A 12,471-nucleotide genomic window follows, 5' to 3' on the forward strand; every position below is an offset into this window, starting at 1 on the left:
GGGCAGAAAGGAAGGTGGGGAGCAGCTGCTCTGGAGACGTTCACAGCAAGAACCCAAACTTACCATTTCGCCGCTAGGACACAGTGATGGGTCAGCTACTTGCTTCCTATCTGTAATAATGGCACATACCTCTCAAAGAGAGGCTATGGGTTAATGGGGCAGGCACGTGAAGTGTTTAGGACAGTGCCATGCACACAGCAAATGCTTCATAAATATTCACCACATTATGGTTATTTTCATTATGGCTAAAGCAAGAAGAAAACAAGATGTACTGATTGTCTCTGGTCTTTCAATGATCAAAGTCTGAAAATTCTTTGTAAATCTACCAAAGACAATAATGCAGAAACTGTAAGGATGAAAAAGAACCTACCTAAAATTTCACAAGTCATCATTACTTAATGATGAAATAATGTGGAAGCATTTAGTATAGGTTAAATAGTGTATGTGACAGTTGCTCAGTTGTGCCCAACTCTTTGCAACCCCATGGACTATACAGTCCATGGAATTCTCCAGGCCAGAATACTGGAGTGGGTAGCCTATCCCTTCTCCAGGGGATCTTCCCCACCCAGGAATCGAACCAGGGTCTCCTGCATTGCAGGCGGATTCTTTACCAACTGAGCTACTAGGAAAGCCCTAAATAGTGTATAACTTATTATAAATATTTCTCTGGTTGGTTCTGAGCCCAGTAGGCATATACTTACTTATTTCTAGAAATATTAAGTTTAATCCAGCTTGGTACAAACCTGTTATACTACAGTGGCACAGGTTATGTGTTCCTAGTGGTTTTTACAGTCAGACTTTATTACTCAAAAATGGGAGAGAACTGGAGCAACTATTTGAAAAGAAACTAAGACAATAATGGTTTTAGGTCAATAATCTAAATTTGCTGTGTACATTGGCCAAGCTCCCTGGCTAATTCACATGTGGTGGTTTAGTTGCTAAGTAGTGTCCGCCTCTTTGTGACCCCCATGGACTGTAACCTGCCAAGCTCCTCTGTCTATGGGATTCTCCAGGCAAGAATACTGGAGTGGATTGCCATTTCCTTCTTCAAATTCATGTGTAAGGCCCATTTACTATAAATATAAAGCCTCTAAATTTTGGAGAATGTAAACAGCAACAATTTGTAGATAAAACATAGTTTAGTACTATAGATATTTATTTCTTTGTCAAGCTTGATTCTTGTGATGTAAATAAAATTTTGTTAGTGTCCCTAGAGTATTATCATTTAATATTCTTAAATTACTGACATACTAGGAACATGGACATTATGTGTGTAAAACACCAGCTATTTCATTTCCAAAGTAGCCTCTATCAGGTGTACAGATTCATAATATTCTTGTCAAATTAGCAACTTGGGCTGGTAGCAGAATTGAAGAATTATCTTTGAAATTGAGGTAAGCAGATAGTTAAGTATATACTCATACCAATCTCTTTGGAGACAGAGAGAAAAAGAAGGAGACAAGCCTGGTAAAGAAAACACTTCACCAAGAAACGGTGGGAGAGGGTTTTCCAGGTTGTGCAACGGTAAAGAATCCGCCTGCCGTTGCAGGGGACGTGGATTCGATCCCTGATCTGGGAAGATTCCACGTGCTCTGGAGCAACTAAGCCCATGCGCCCCAACTATTAAGCCTGTGCCCTAGAGCCTGGGAACTGGAACCACTGAAGCGTGCATGCCCTAGAGCCTGTGCTCCACAAGAGAAGCCGCAGCAATGAGAAGCCTACACACCTCAACTAGAGAGTAGCCCCTGCTTGCCACAACTAGAGAAAAGCCCACAGAGCAACGAAGACCCGGCACGATCAAAAAATAAGTAAATAAAATAAAAATTAAAATCAGTATATTAAAAAAAAAAAGAGCGAAAGAAATGGTGGGAGAAACCAAGCAGGCATGTCTATAACCAATCACTCTAACCAAAGTCATACTAGATACTAACTTATCAATAAAATATCCCAGAATTGGACTCCCTCCATCCACAGCCGGCTGCTTCCAGGTGATGATGATGTAATCCTTGTTAGCATCCAAGCACACCACGTCCAGGGGAGAGGCCGGGGCTCCTTCAATCTCTGCATCGGCATCTGGGGGGATACAGAAGGACCCCGTGAGCCCTCTCAGATGCATTCTGTTAGCCCCAAAAGCCAAGGTCATAGTGCAGACCTTTCTTACACATCACTGCAGTGGCTACTACGTTGGCCAAGTAGTTGTTTATTACTGTCGTTGCTGTTCAGGTGCTAAGTTGTGTCCAAATCTTTTGCAACCCCACACACCACAGACTATAGCCCACCTGGATTTTCTGTCCATGGGATTCCTCAGGCAAGAATACTGGAGTAGGTTGCCATTTCCTCCTTCCTGATCCAGGAATGGAACCCATGTCTCCTGCTTGGCAGGCAGATTCTCTACTACTGAGCCACCAGGGATCTCCATTTGGCCTCAGTAGAGCAATCATCAATTTTGTAATTTGCTTACCAAAATAACAATGTGTGCTTTTCGCCATCAGTACAAGGAACATTATGTCAGAAAGGGCTCTGAAAACGACCCATGACCTCAGCCTCATGGCCCTTGCCTGCCCAAAATATTCTAATAAAAAATAACTATGGAGACATCAGAGACTGCTCTCAGAAAAGTCTAATGTAAATTATGTTAGGATGTCTGTTCTTAACATAATTATTGTGCAGCGTTACTCAGAAACTATAAATGGCTCCAAGGGGGAGCAAACGGCCGCTTCTGTCACCTTCTGGATCCACAAGAGAAGAAGAACCAGGAAGTTTTGCCCATCCCTATGGTAGGACTACCATTTTGGAAGAGAAACAAAAACATTCATTTTAATTAAATGTTTGTTCCCAAACTGAAGATACTTGCGAAAGGAACTCTGATGCAATACCCACAACTGAGCTTAGTTTATCTGAGTTTAGCAAAAGTCCAGGACTATACAAGAAACAGAGTTCAGTGACTGCCCATGAAACAGGATCTGCTGACTGTGGGTCCCCTCAGCAGTGTGTGCACAGATAAACTAGTGACTTGGGGGTGTTTTTAGGTGGAAAGGAAGGGGAATAGCCATTTAATAGTCTTTTAAGTGAGAACGATTAAGATAATAGGCAGAATCCCTGGGGGAGGAGATCCACAGTTGCCAATTCCTGCTGACATCCGGTCAGCACTTTAATAGCTGGAATTAGTAGGAGAGGAGGCTGAGACTTGCAGGAGCCACTCACCCAGGGAAAGCACTCTTACTGACCTAATAAGAAACACTTTCTTTTCCAATGAGCTACACTTATGTAACTCTTGTAAGTCACCAAAATATTTGCTAACAGGGCTGAGATGTTTGTTTGTATGCTTCTGAATCGAATAGGTGTGTGTTATCTGTGAAGGGCTCACATGATTTTGGTTTTGAACATTCTGTTTCTTGCCCCATGAACTTGTGTGAGCTCATGAACCTGCAGGGTAATATGTCCTGTGTAAGTGCTATAGGAGAATTTAACTAAATCATCGTGCCTGAAACAATGCAGAATCCATGCATGCCACATGATGGCAAATGGGCATTTGGGGAGTGCAGGGGAGAAACATCTTTCCTTCCAGGCTTTCAGAGCACTGGATGCTGGGGAGAAGGTCAGCTGATGGTGAAGGTGGAGCTGAGCTGTGTGCATGCTCAGTTGCTCAGTCATGTCTGACTCTTTGCGACCCCATGGACTATATGGAACCCTCCAGGCTCCTCTGTCCATGGCATTTTTCAGACAAGAATACTGGAGTGGGTTTTCATTTCCTCCTCCAAGGGATCTTCCCGACCCAGGGATCAAAACTGTGTCTCTTGAGTCTCCTGCCTTGGCAGGTGGATTCTTTACCACTAAGCCACCTGGGAAGCCCCAGAGTGGAGCTAGCAGGAGGTAGAAAGGCTGACCTTAACAGGCCTAAGATTTGCTCAGCTGCAATGAAGGCAACTGGCAACCTCTAGTCATGCCCTCCCTTTTTTTTTTATTCTAAAGCAAAAGGCCCGTAGTGTAACAACTGGTAAACTTGGTGCTGATAGGTAAATTCATTGTGTGTAACAGAGCCTGGCAGACAGTAAGCATTTAGGAAGCCATTTCTCAGTATTTCTATAAAATTGCTTGGAATATGCCATTTGTAGTATGGATTTGAAAATCTTTCAAAACACATATTTTGTATAGCAGCTGCTGGAAGTCAAATCTGAAACTATTATGTTGCTTCACACTTGTGCTCTTGCCTTCGTCAGCTGCTGCAGGGCGCCTGGCCCACGGCACTCATCTGGTCAACGTCAATTCTCTTCTTAGCCTCTGCCCTTTCTTCTCCCAGTGCTCCAAATAGTCAAACTTTTTGTAGCTTTGATTGATTAGGCCAAAGATTAGCCCGTTCCTCTTTTATGTTTTGATCTCGGACATGACTGAAGTGACTTAGCAGTAGCACAGGCTTTTTAATAACTTTTTTCAAAATGTAAGTAATTCTATTGTTTATCTTTATTATAAAAGTAGTGCATGCTTAAAAAAATATGATAATAAAAATATATGTTAAAATCCCTCTTAATTCCATAACTCAGAGATTACTACTATTAATACATTGGCCTAAACTTTTCTGGATTTTTTTCTATATTTAAAAACTCAAAAGTGCTTGTTTTTCATAATCTAAATCAACTACATTTCAATTTTTTCAAGTGATTATTTTTTAAATAAAAGTGGGATTGGACTATATAGTTTCATGTAAACTGTTTTTTTAAATATATTTTCATATTAATTAGTATAAGTATACACCCTTAGGGGCTTCCCAGGTGGCACTAGTGGTAAAGAACTTATCTGCCCATGCAGGAGACATAAGAACCATGGGTTTAATCCCTGAGTTGGAAAGATCCCCTGGAGAAGGGTACGGCAACCCACTCCAGTCTTCTCTCCTGGAGAATCCCATGAATAGAAGAGCCGGGTAGGGCTCCAGTCCATAGGGTTGCAAAGAGTGGGACACGACTGAAGTGACTTAGCACTCACACACACACCATTAGCTTTCATTGTTGTGCAGTACATCCATTGTTTTTATGGACTATTTATTACACATTATTTTCAACTCTGATTGGTGGATACCTAGATTCCTTCCAGACTTTCCCCAAAACAAATATTCCTTTCTTAGTTTTGTCCACTAAAATTCTTAGAACTAGAACTGTTGAAAGTGCACACTGTTGATATATAGTGACAAAACGCCCTGAGAAAAGCTGAACCAATTTACACTCACCAACAACATGTTTATCCATCCATTCCTTCATCCTAATGGATTCTAAAAACCTTGTAAATTTTTTGAATGTGATAAATCAATTTTATTGCTTTATTAGCAAAAACTTTTTCATCCATTTATCTGTCAATTGTAATTCTTTTTTCATTATATTTATATCCCATCCTTCACCACTTTATCATCTTTCTCTGCTCCCCCCACCATGTATGTGTGGAAGGGTGGGGAGAATATATAGAAGTCTTGAAGAATACGTATTAAAATGATAATTTTGGATATCTCTGGATCATAGACTTATGATAGCTTTTCTTTTGTCCTTTTTTGCTTATTTACATTATATATTTTTTCAGAAAGAATATATAGTATCTATGTAATAAAACCCTGACCAAAAGTGTACATCTCTGAAATGTATTTCTGCTGACATATGGTGCTTTCTGCACTGATCATTTTGGTTCAGAAGCTATTTCCTAAGCAACAAAACACCAGAGCTCTAAAAAAAAAAAGCATGGAAATGGCTTCATGTAGCTCAAAGTTTAAAAAAAAAACAAACCATAAAATGTCACGTAAAACACTGGCAGTTTCTCAAAAATTAAACACAAATTTCACATATGACCCAGCAATTCCAGTGGTAGCTATCTAACCAAGAGAAATGAAAGCCCAGGTCAATGAATAAAAATAGAAATCTTCATAGCAGCATTATTCAGAGTAGTCAGAGAGCAGAAACAATCCAATTGTCTATCAACTGGTGAATAGACACACAAAACGCAGCATATCTAGTCAGCAATAAAAAGAAGCAAACTACCACCCTAAAGAACCTGAAAACATATGCTTGATGAAGAAAGACGAAAGTGAAAGATCACATATTCAGAAATGTTTAGAAAGAAAGTCTACAGTGACAGGGAGTAGATTAGTGGCTGCTTGGAGGCTAGTCTGGGAATGAATGTGGGGAAGGGACACAAGAAATATCTTGGGTGGGGCGGGGTGTGATGGGAATGTTCTAAAGCTGGATCGTAGATGGGGGGCTGGTGGTGCGCAGCTCTATAAATATTCCAAAAAGCACTGTCCACTTAGCATGGTTGACTCTTATGGTGTGTAATTACATCTCAACAAAGATTTTTTAAAAGAATCCAAAATATAGCATTTAAAATAAATTTACGAGGAAAATCATCTTCTAAAAGTTGCCTTCACAACTCGATTTCTGAGGCTCGTCTTTGCAATTTCATCTTTCCACGAATCTTCTCAATTCTCTCAACATCTGATACATTTTAGAATCTTCCCTCATTTTGTGGAATGAAGGCCAGCTTAATGATAAACTTCAATCCTTCCACCTGTCTGCAGTTAGCAATGTGAAATTTGGCCTCAACCTGCAAAGGACCATGACCCTGGCATGGCCACTGAGAAATGTTGTTGAGGAGACCCTGTGTCTGAGCTCCTAGGAAAAGAGCACAGAGGGACTCCTCAAGGCATAACTCAGTGCTTTCTGAGTCACCAGAGAGACTCTAGTTCAGGTAAGACACTTGAGAGTGGAGGCAAAGACTCTGTTTGCTTATTCAGTTCTCATCTGGCCAGGACTATCAAGGTGGTTAAATAAATATACTTGCTGATAACTTCCAGTGTGTCCATTTTCACTGCAAATGACCCAGAAGGCTACCCCCTTTCTCCCCTCACAAGATCTGACTTTTCCCAAAATACGCGGTTTTCAGTTGGTAGAGATATTCATGTATCTTTATCAGTTGCTGATCTGAGGCAGAATCCAGTGATCATTTATTACTGCTGAGTACTGCTGTGGTGTAGACTGCTGACCGTCCCTAGTGTCCACTCCTCCTGTTGCCTTTTGGTACTGGAACCCTTGAGCTTCCACGGGTAACATGCTGTCCAGCTGGAAATTCATCACCCCAGCTCCCAACACACATGGAGATGTGTTCACCAAGAAGAAGTGCTGTGTGCATCTCTGCATCTCCCCTCTCACAGGCTGGCCTGGGAGCATGGGGCAGCACACAGGGGTAGCCGAGCAGCAACACAGATGGGACCATGGGCTCTGAACTAGTGCTTTGAGCAGGACCATCTGGACCATTCTTCTACACTGATGGACAAAGGACAGAAATAAACTTCTTGTTTTCAAGTTCCATTCAGCCAAGTTCCCTGACTAAAATCCTGGGTTAGCCACCAGAAGACCTGCATCTTAGTACCACTTCTGTTTCTAAATAACTGAGATTTCCGCATGCATGCTAAGTCGCTTCAGTCGTGTCTGACTCTTTGCAACCCCATGGACTGTAGCCCACCAGGCTCCTCCGTCCATGGGATTCTCCAAGCAAGAGTACTGGAGTGGGTTGCCATTCCCTTCTCGACCTTCAATCGAACCTGTGATTGAACCCAGGGATCGAACCTGCATCACTTACTTCTCCTGCATTGGCAGGCAGGTTCTTTACCACTAGTGCCACCCACGAAGCCCGTGAGGCTTTTGGGAAATCAATTTACTTTGCTGAGCTTTAGTCTCTGCATCTTAAAATAAAGGGGAATCCTAACATTTTGTGAGCCTTAGACTTCTTTGGAAAACTGGTAAAGTGGAAAGAATAAAGGTCCCGTCTTCAGAATAATGCTTTTAAATACATAAATAAAATACATGAGCTTACCAAAGAAACCAATTATACTGAAGTACAGTTTTAATCACAGACCCCTCTGGAGTCTGTGGATCCCAGTTAAGGACACCTGGATGGTCTCTAAAGTCCACCATCATCAAAATGCCTAGATATTCATGATTCTATTTAGTGTCAGGGATTAAAAAAAAATTAGCAAGTCTACCCATATTGTTTATATAGTTATTCTCTGTAAATTGTGATGTTTTGACATCTTAAAAACAAACCTTTCTGGTTGGGGAGAGATTACCTGCCTCATCTTCTGGAGCTAGCCAACTCTAACTTGTCCAGGGCTGACCTCCTTCATCCAGCCATGTACCCCAGGAGGAAATATTCCTCTGACTTAACATCTCAGCACCAGGCACCAGACAACTAGGCACGATCCCTATGGCTTAGGGTCCACTGAAACTGTTCACCCTAGCTGATCCTGAATTGTTTATCCCACCCCGCCTTGCCTTTTCCACAGGAAATCCAGTGAAGACTGCGGTTCGAGCTCTCCTGTCTGACCCTTCTGCCTCCTGAGCAAGCAACGTGGCTGCCTCCCCGTGTGGCCCGGTGTGGTGCTCCAGGACCTGTGAGTGTAATACACTCTATTTTCCTGAGTCCCTCCTCTGTCTACTCGTGTGGCCACACCTGACTGATAGCCACATAAAAGAAAACAGAGCACTTCCCTTGTGGCCAGGACATGTTCATGGTCTTCCAAGTGTGCTCAGATCTCACGTAGCAAGAACATTTCCACTTGTACATACCCTACCCGTTCAAGACACTGCTGAGAAAAGAAAGACTCTTAAAATCAACAATGATAACTTGTCTTAAAGATTCGGTTGTAGCATTTTGCTTCCTAGTTCATTAAAGCTATAAGAGAAGGCCTGGAATGAAATAGTAAGTTAGCTCTCCAAAACAGGTCAAGAGTGAATCCCCATTGCTATTTTATTGTTCCTTCTTTAAACTGAGAAGACTCTTCGTTCACATCATGAGGACGTAGCCTCTCAAGCACCTGCAGAAGACTACGCTGGTGGCTCGCTGAAGAAGAGGAAGGTACTGACACTAGGCATGGCAGCGCAGTCTGGAAACCGGTCACCTTCAGGCTGGTGCTTTTACGGTTAACCTTTTCACATCCATTCTAATGTTACCAGATGCTAACATCCCTGTGCTACATTATCTGGGAGAATTTTTAAATTTTTTTGGCCACACCATGTGGCTTGCGGGATCATAGCTCTCGGACCAAGGATTGAACCCTGGCACCCCAGCAGTGGAAGCGCCGAGTCCTGAACACTGGACCACCAGGGAGGTCCCGGGAGGAATTTTCAAACAGCTCTTTCATCGTTACCCAAAATATGTTTGGATAGATTGATACGGACTCAGTGTTTTAAATATTCTCAGATGTTCTGCTTTTTGGCAGGCCTTACCTCGAACAAAGACGTAAGCACTGTACTGTTCATAATATTCTCCCATTCGCGCACGAATTGTGTAGAGACCTTCGTCTTCCTTGTTGAGATGAGAAAATGTTAATGTTGCCCGATCTCCACTCCAATGTGTTTGCACCCATTTTGATGGAGAAACAGGTGCCCCTGGGGGGAAAAATGTAAGCAAATTTACTGACTTCATTCTCCATTACTATCTTCTTCCTCCCTCCCCGCAACTCGCCCCTCTCCCCATCTCTCTCTCTCTTTCCTCTTCTTCTATATTGAAAGCTATCTATTAGAGGAAGTCTGTAGGGCTTTGAGTCATTGTGTCATATTTATATTGGCTAAAATGCTAGACCAGAAGTGAAGGAACCACGGCCAGATATATCATCTGGAAAACCCAGTGCAAAATGAAACTGCAAGGCTCCTGGCTCAAAAAGCAGAAGAAAAAAATACAGTTAAGGAACTAAAATATAAAACTTTTTCCTCTAAAGCTAGTTTATTATCTATAAAACATAATAGGGTAATACAAATTGCAAGAAAATAATTATTTTCATGCCATAATTCTTACATACAAAACAATACTTTATTTTGTAATATGTTGATTGATAATACAGAATTTTTGACTTGTTTTTTTGCAACCTCAGTTACTAGGCCATCAAATTTATACTTTTAGCAACTTTATTTTAAATTAATAAAATTGAAAGTAACATCATTCAATCTTTGCAAATGCAAAGTCACAAATAAGTTTTGATTTATTTTATTTTGAGAAAGATCTTTCTGCTGATGCAACTATTAATGCTGCTGTTAAGAGTGCTATATAGTTACAGTATTATACAGTTTTATACTATATACAATTACATAGTTATGGTTATAAAATTAACATTAGGTTAATCCTCTGATAAACTATTTTAAAATATAAATTTTTGTACTCTAGAGCTGGCAATTCTTTTTTTTTTTTAATTTTTATTTTTACTTTATTTTACTTTACAATACTGTATTGGTTTTGCCATACATTGACATGAATCCACCACGGGTGTACATGCGTTCCCAAACATGAACCCCCCTCCCACCTCCCTCCCCATAACATCTCTTAGAGCTGGCAATTCTCGAGGAACAATTTTTTCTAAAAAGATCTATCTCCTTATACAAATAGTTTCATGTAAGTCTAAATTTAATTTTAAATATATGTCCTGTAACATGTGATGATTTTATGATTTGTGTATAATTTAAATGCCTATTTATACATTTTCTTACTGTACCTTCAATTATGAGAAAAATTACTTAGAAAAATCTTTCTTGTTAATAACTGCTTCATCCAAAGTTTTGTATGGAAATAGTGTTCGTTTTCACTGAATGTGGCAATCTTTAAATTTAATTTTTATTTCCAAGCCTGTGGATATTTGCTTTGCAATGTTGTAGCAGTTTTCATAAACAGAGTCCAAACTCAGAAGAATTCTAACAACTGCCTTATGTGCCTTACTGCAATGTCTGTATACATGCTTCTATTTTGTAATGTTTCATAGACAGAGTTTACTGTGTGATTGTTCCTGTCATGGTGCTTAGGCCAGGAAGTTCATGTTTGTGCAGACACCACACAGACGGGTCCTGGAGATGGACAGGGGATCTGGGCTCCCACTGGGGGCTTCCAGGCTGCATCTGGTGGGGTCTCTCCTCTCCTCTAGGGCCACGTTCAGCAGCACGGCTGCAGCTACCACTGCAGCTACTACTGGCTTCACTCGGGCTCAGGTCCTGGTCCTAGCCATCGCTTCACGATGGCCCAGCCTGCCCGGTGCCCACACGGACACTGAAGTTTAGGCCAGCTGCGTGGTGAGCATGCTGACTACCACCCACAGTGCCTGGGAACCAACAGGACTTCACTGTATTTCACTTTATCTTACCAAATAAAATTAACTTACAAAATGAATATATATCCAACTTGTAAAATGAAAATACATTTTTTGTAATCCTTTCCCTGTATTACACGGTGATAAGAAATTATGATCTCCACAAACATGTTATAAAAGTTCTGCTACTCTAAAATATGTGTAAAAACTTTTGTAACACCCAGTATGTTATGTCCTCTACTATCTAGTTTCTGCCAGTTCTGGTAAACAGAACTGCAATCTACAGACATTCATGCTTTGGGACCAAGTCCAGTCTGTGACCTTCTGTGAATATGAGCCTCAGTGAGAATTCATCATTAAGGCTCACCATTTCGGTACCACTGGATCTCTGGCTGGAAATGTTTAATTTCGGGGGTGATAACTACACGGCAGCCCAGACTCATTGTCTCGCCTTCTCTCCCGAAAGACACTTCAAATTTGTCATCAAAGTGGATCTCAAACCTGGATGCATAACCGTAAGGGGTCACAGCAACTGCGTACAACAGAAACAAACATCAGTAATTTATTTTTTCTCATCAAAGAGACATAAGCATTTTAATGAGCACAGGCCGAAAGCAATCACAACAAATCTATCAGATGATTTATAAATCACAGTTTCAAATTTTCCAGCTATTTTATCTCAATATAAATCAAATGACAAGAGAAGGACTTGATTTTGGATGTGATCCTCCTCATTCCCACCCAGCACCCCTTCTCGTGCATGGGATTGATACCAATGATTACAACTGAGCATATTAATATTAGGAGCCATTCCATGAAGTATGGAGAGACATCAAGGCAATTAGTTAGGTGAAAAACTGACCGATGAGTCAATATTTCCAAAACCATTTTCAAAATGACCACTTATTTTTTAATGTTTGGAAAATAAAAATTTGGGGCTTGACTACCATTTCCAGTCTGAACAGTGTCAGCGTCTAATTACTGAAGAACCATAAGGGTTTTACTTTTATTGCTTCCCATGAAAAGTTCTGATGCAGATGACATGATTGAAGTTCACAAATTTATAAATTATTATGGATCAGAATACTAACAATTTGTTATTAAACCACACTTAGAGCTCATTTTACATTGCATTTTGTAAATTAATGTATGCATTTATTCATTCATCATCAAATACTACTCTGCATCAAGTTCTAGTGTCCAAAGATAAAAGGCCCAGCCTAGCCTTCAAGTGGTTAATGGGTCAGTGGGAGCAAACAGTGAACAATTAGTGTCCAGTGAGTAGATGCCCTTACAGAGGTGTCACAGCCTCACCCGGACACATAACCTAAGTAGGTGGGGGCTGGGGTACAGTGGGGGGCCGACAG

The 12,471-nt window shown here is 40.9% G+C and overlaps 1 protein-coding gene across 1 annotated transcript in view; it reads right to left on the bottom strand.

Annotated features, from left to right (window-relative positions):
* MYOM1 (myomesin 1) overlaps nucleotides 1–12,471 on the bottom strand; it is a 117,945-nt gene that overhangs the window by 67,439 nt on the left and 38,035 nt on the right. Inside the window, exons 9-11 of the mRNA XM_052660544.1 lie at nucleotides 11,472–11,636; nucleotides 9,261–9,422; nucleotides 1,932–2,073 (exon numbers count right to left, since the gene is read on the bottom strand). Of these exons, the coding sequence (XP_052516504.1) occupies nucleotides 1,932–2,073; nucleotides 9,261–9,422; nucleotides 11,472–11,636 (469 nt within the window). The remainder of the gene's footprint in view (nucleotides 1–1,931; nucleotides 2,074–9,260; nucleotides 9,423–11,471; nucleotides 11,637–12,471) is intronic.

The sequence above is a fragment of the Budorcas taxicolor genome, chromosome 22 (assembly GCF_023091745.1).
Source record: "Budorcas taxicolor isolate Tak-1 chromosome 22, Takin1.1, whole genome shotgun sequence".
Lineage (NCBI taxonomy): Eukaryota > Metazoa > Chordata > Mammalia > Artiodactyla > Bovidae > Budorcas > Budorcas taxicolor.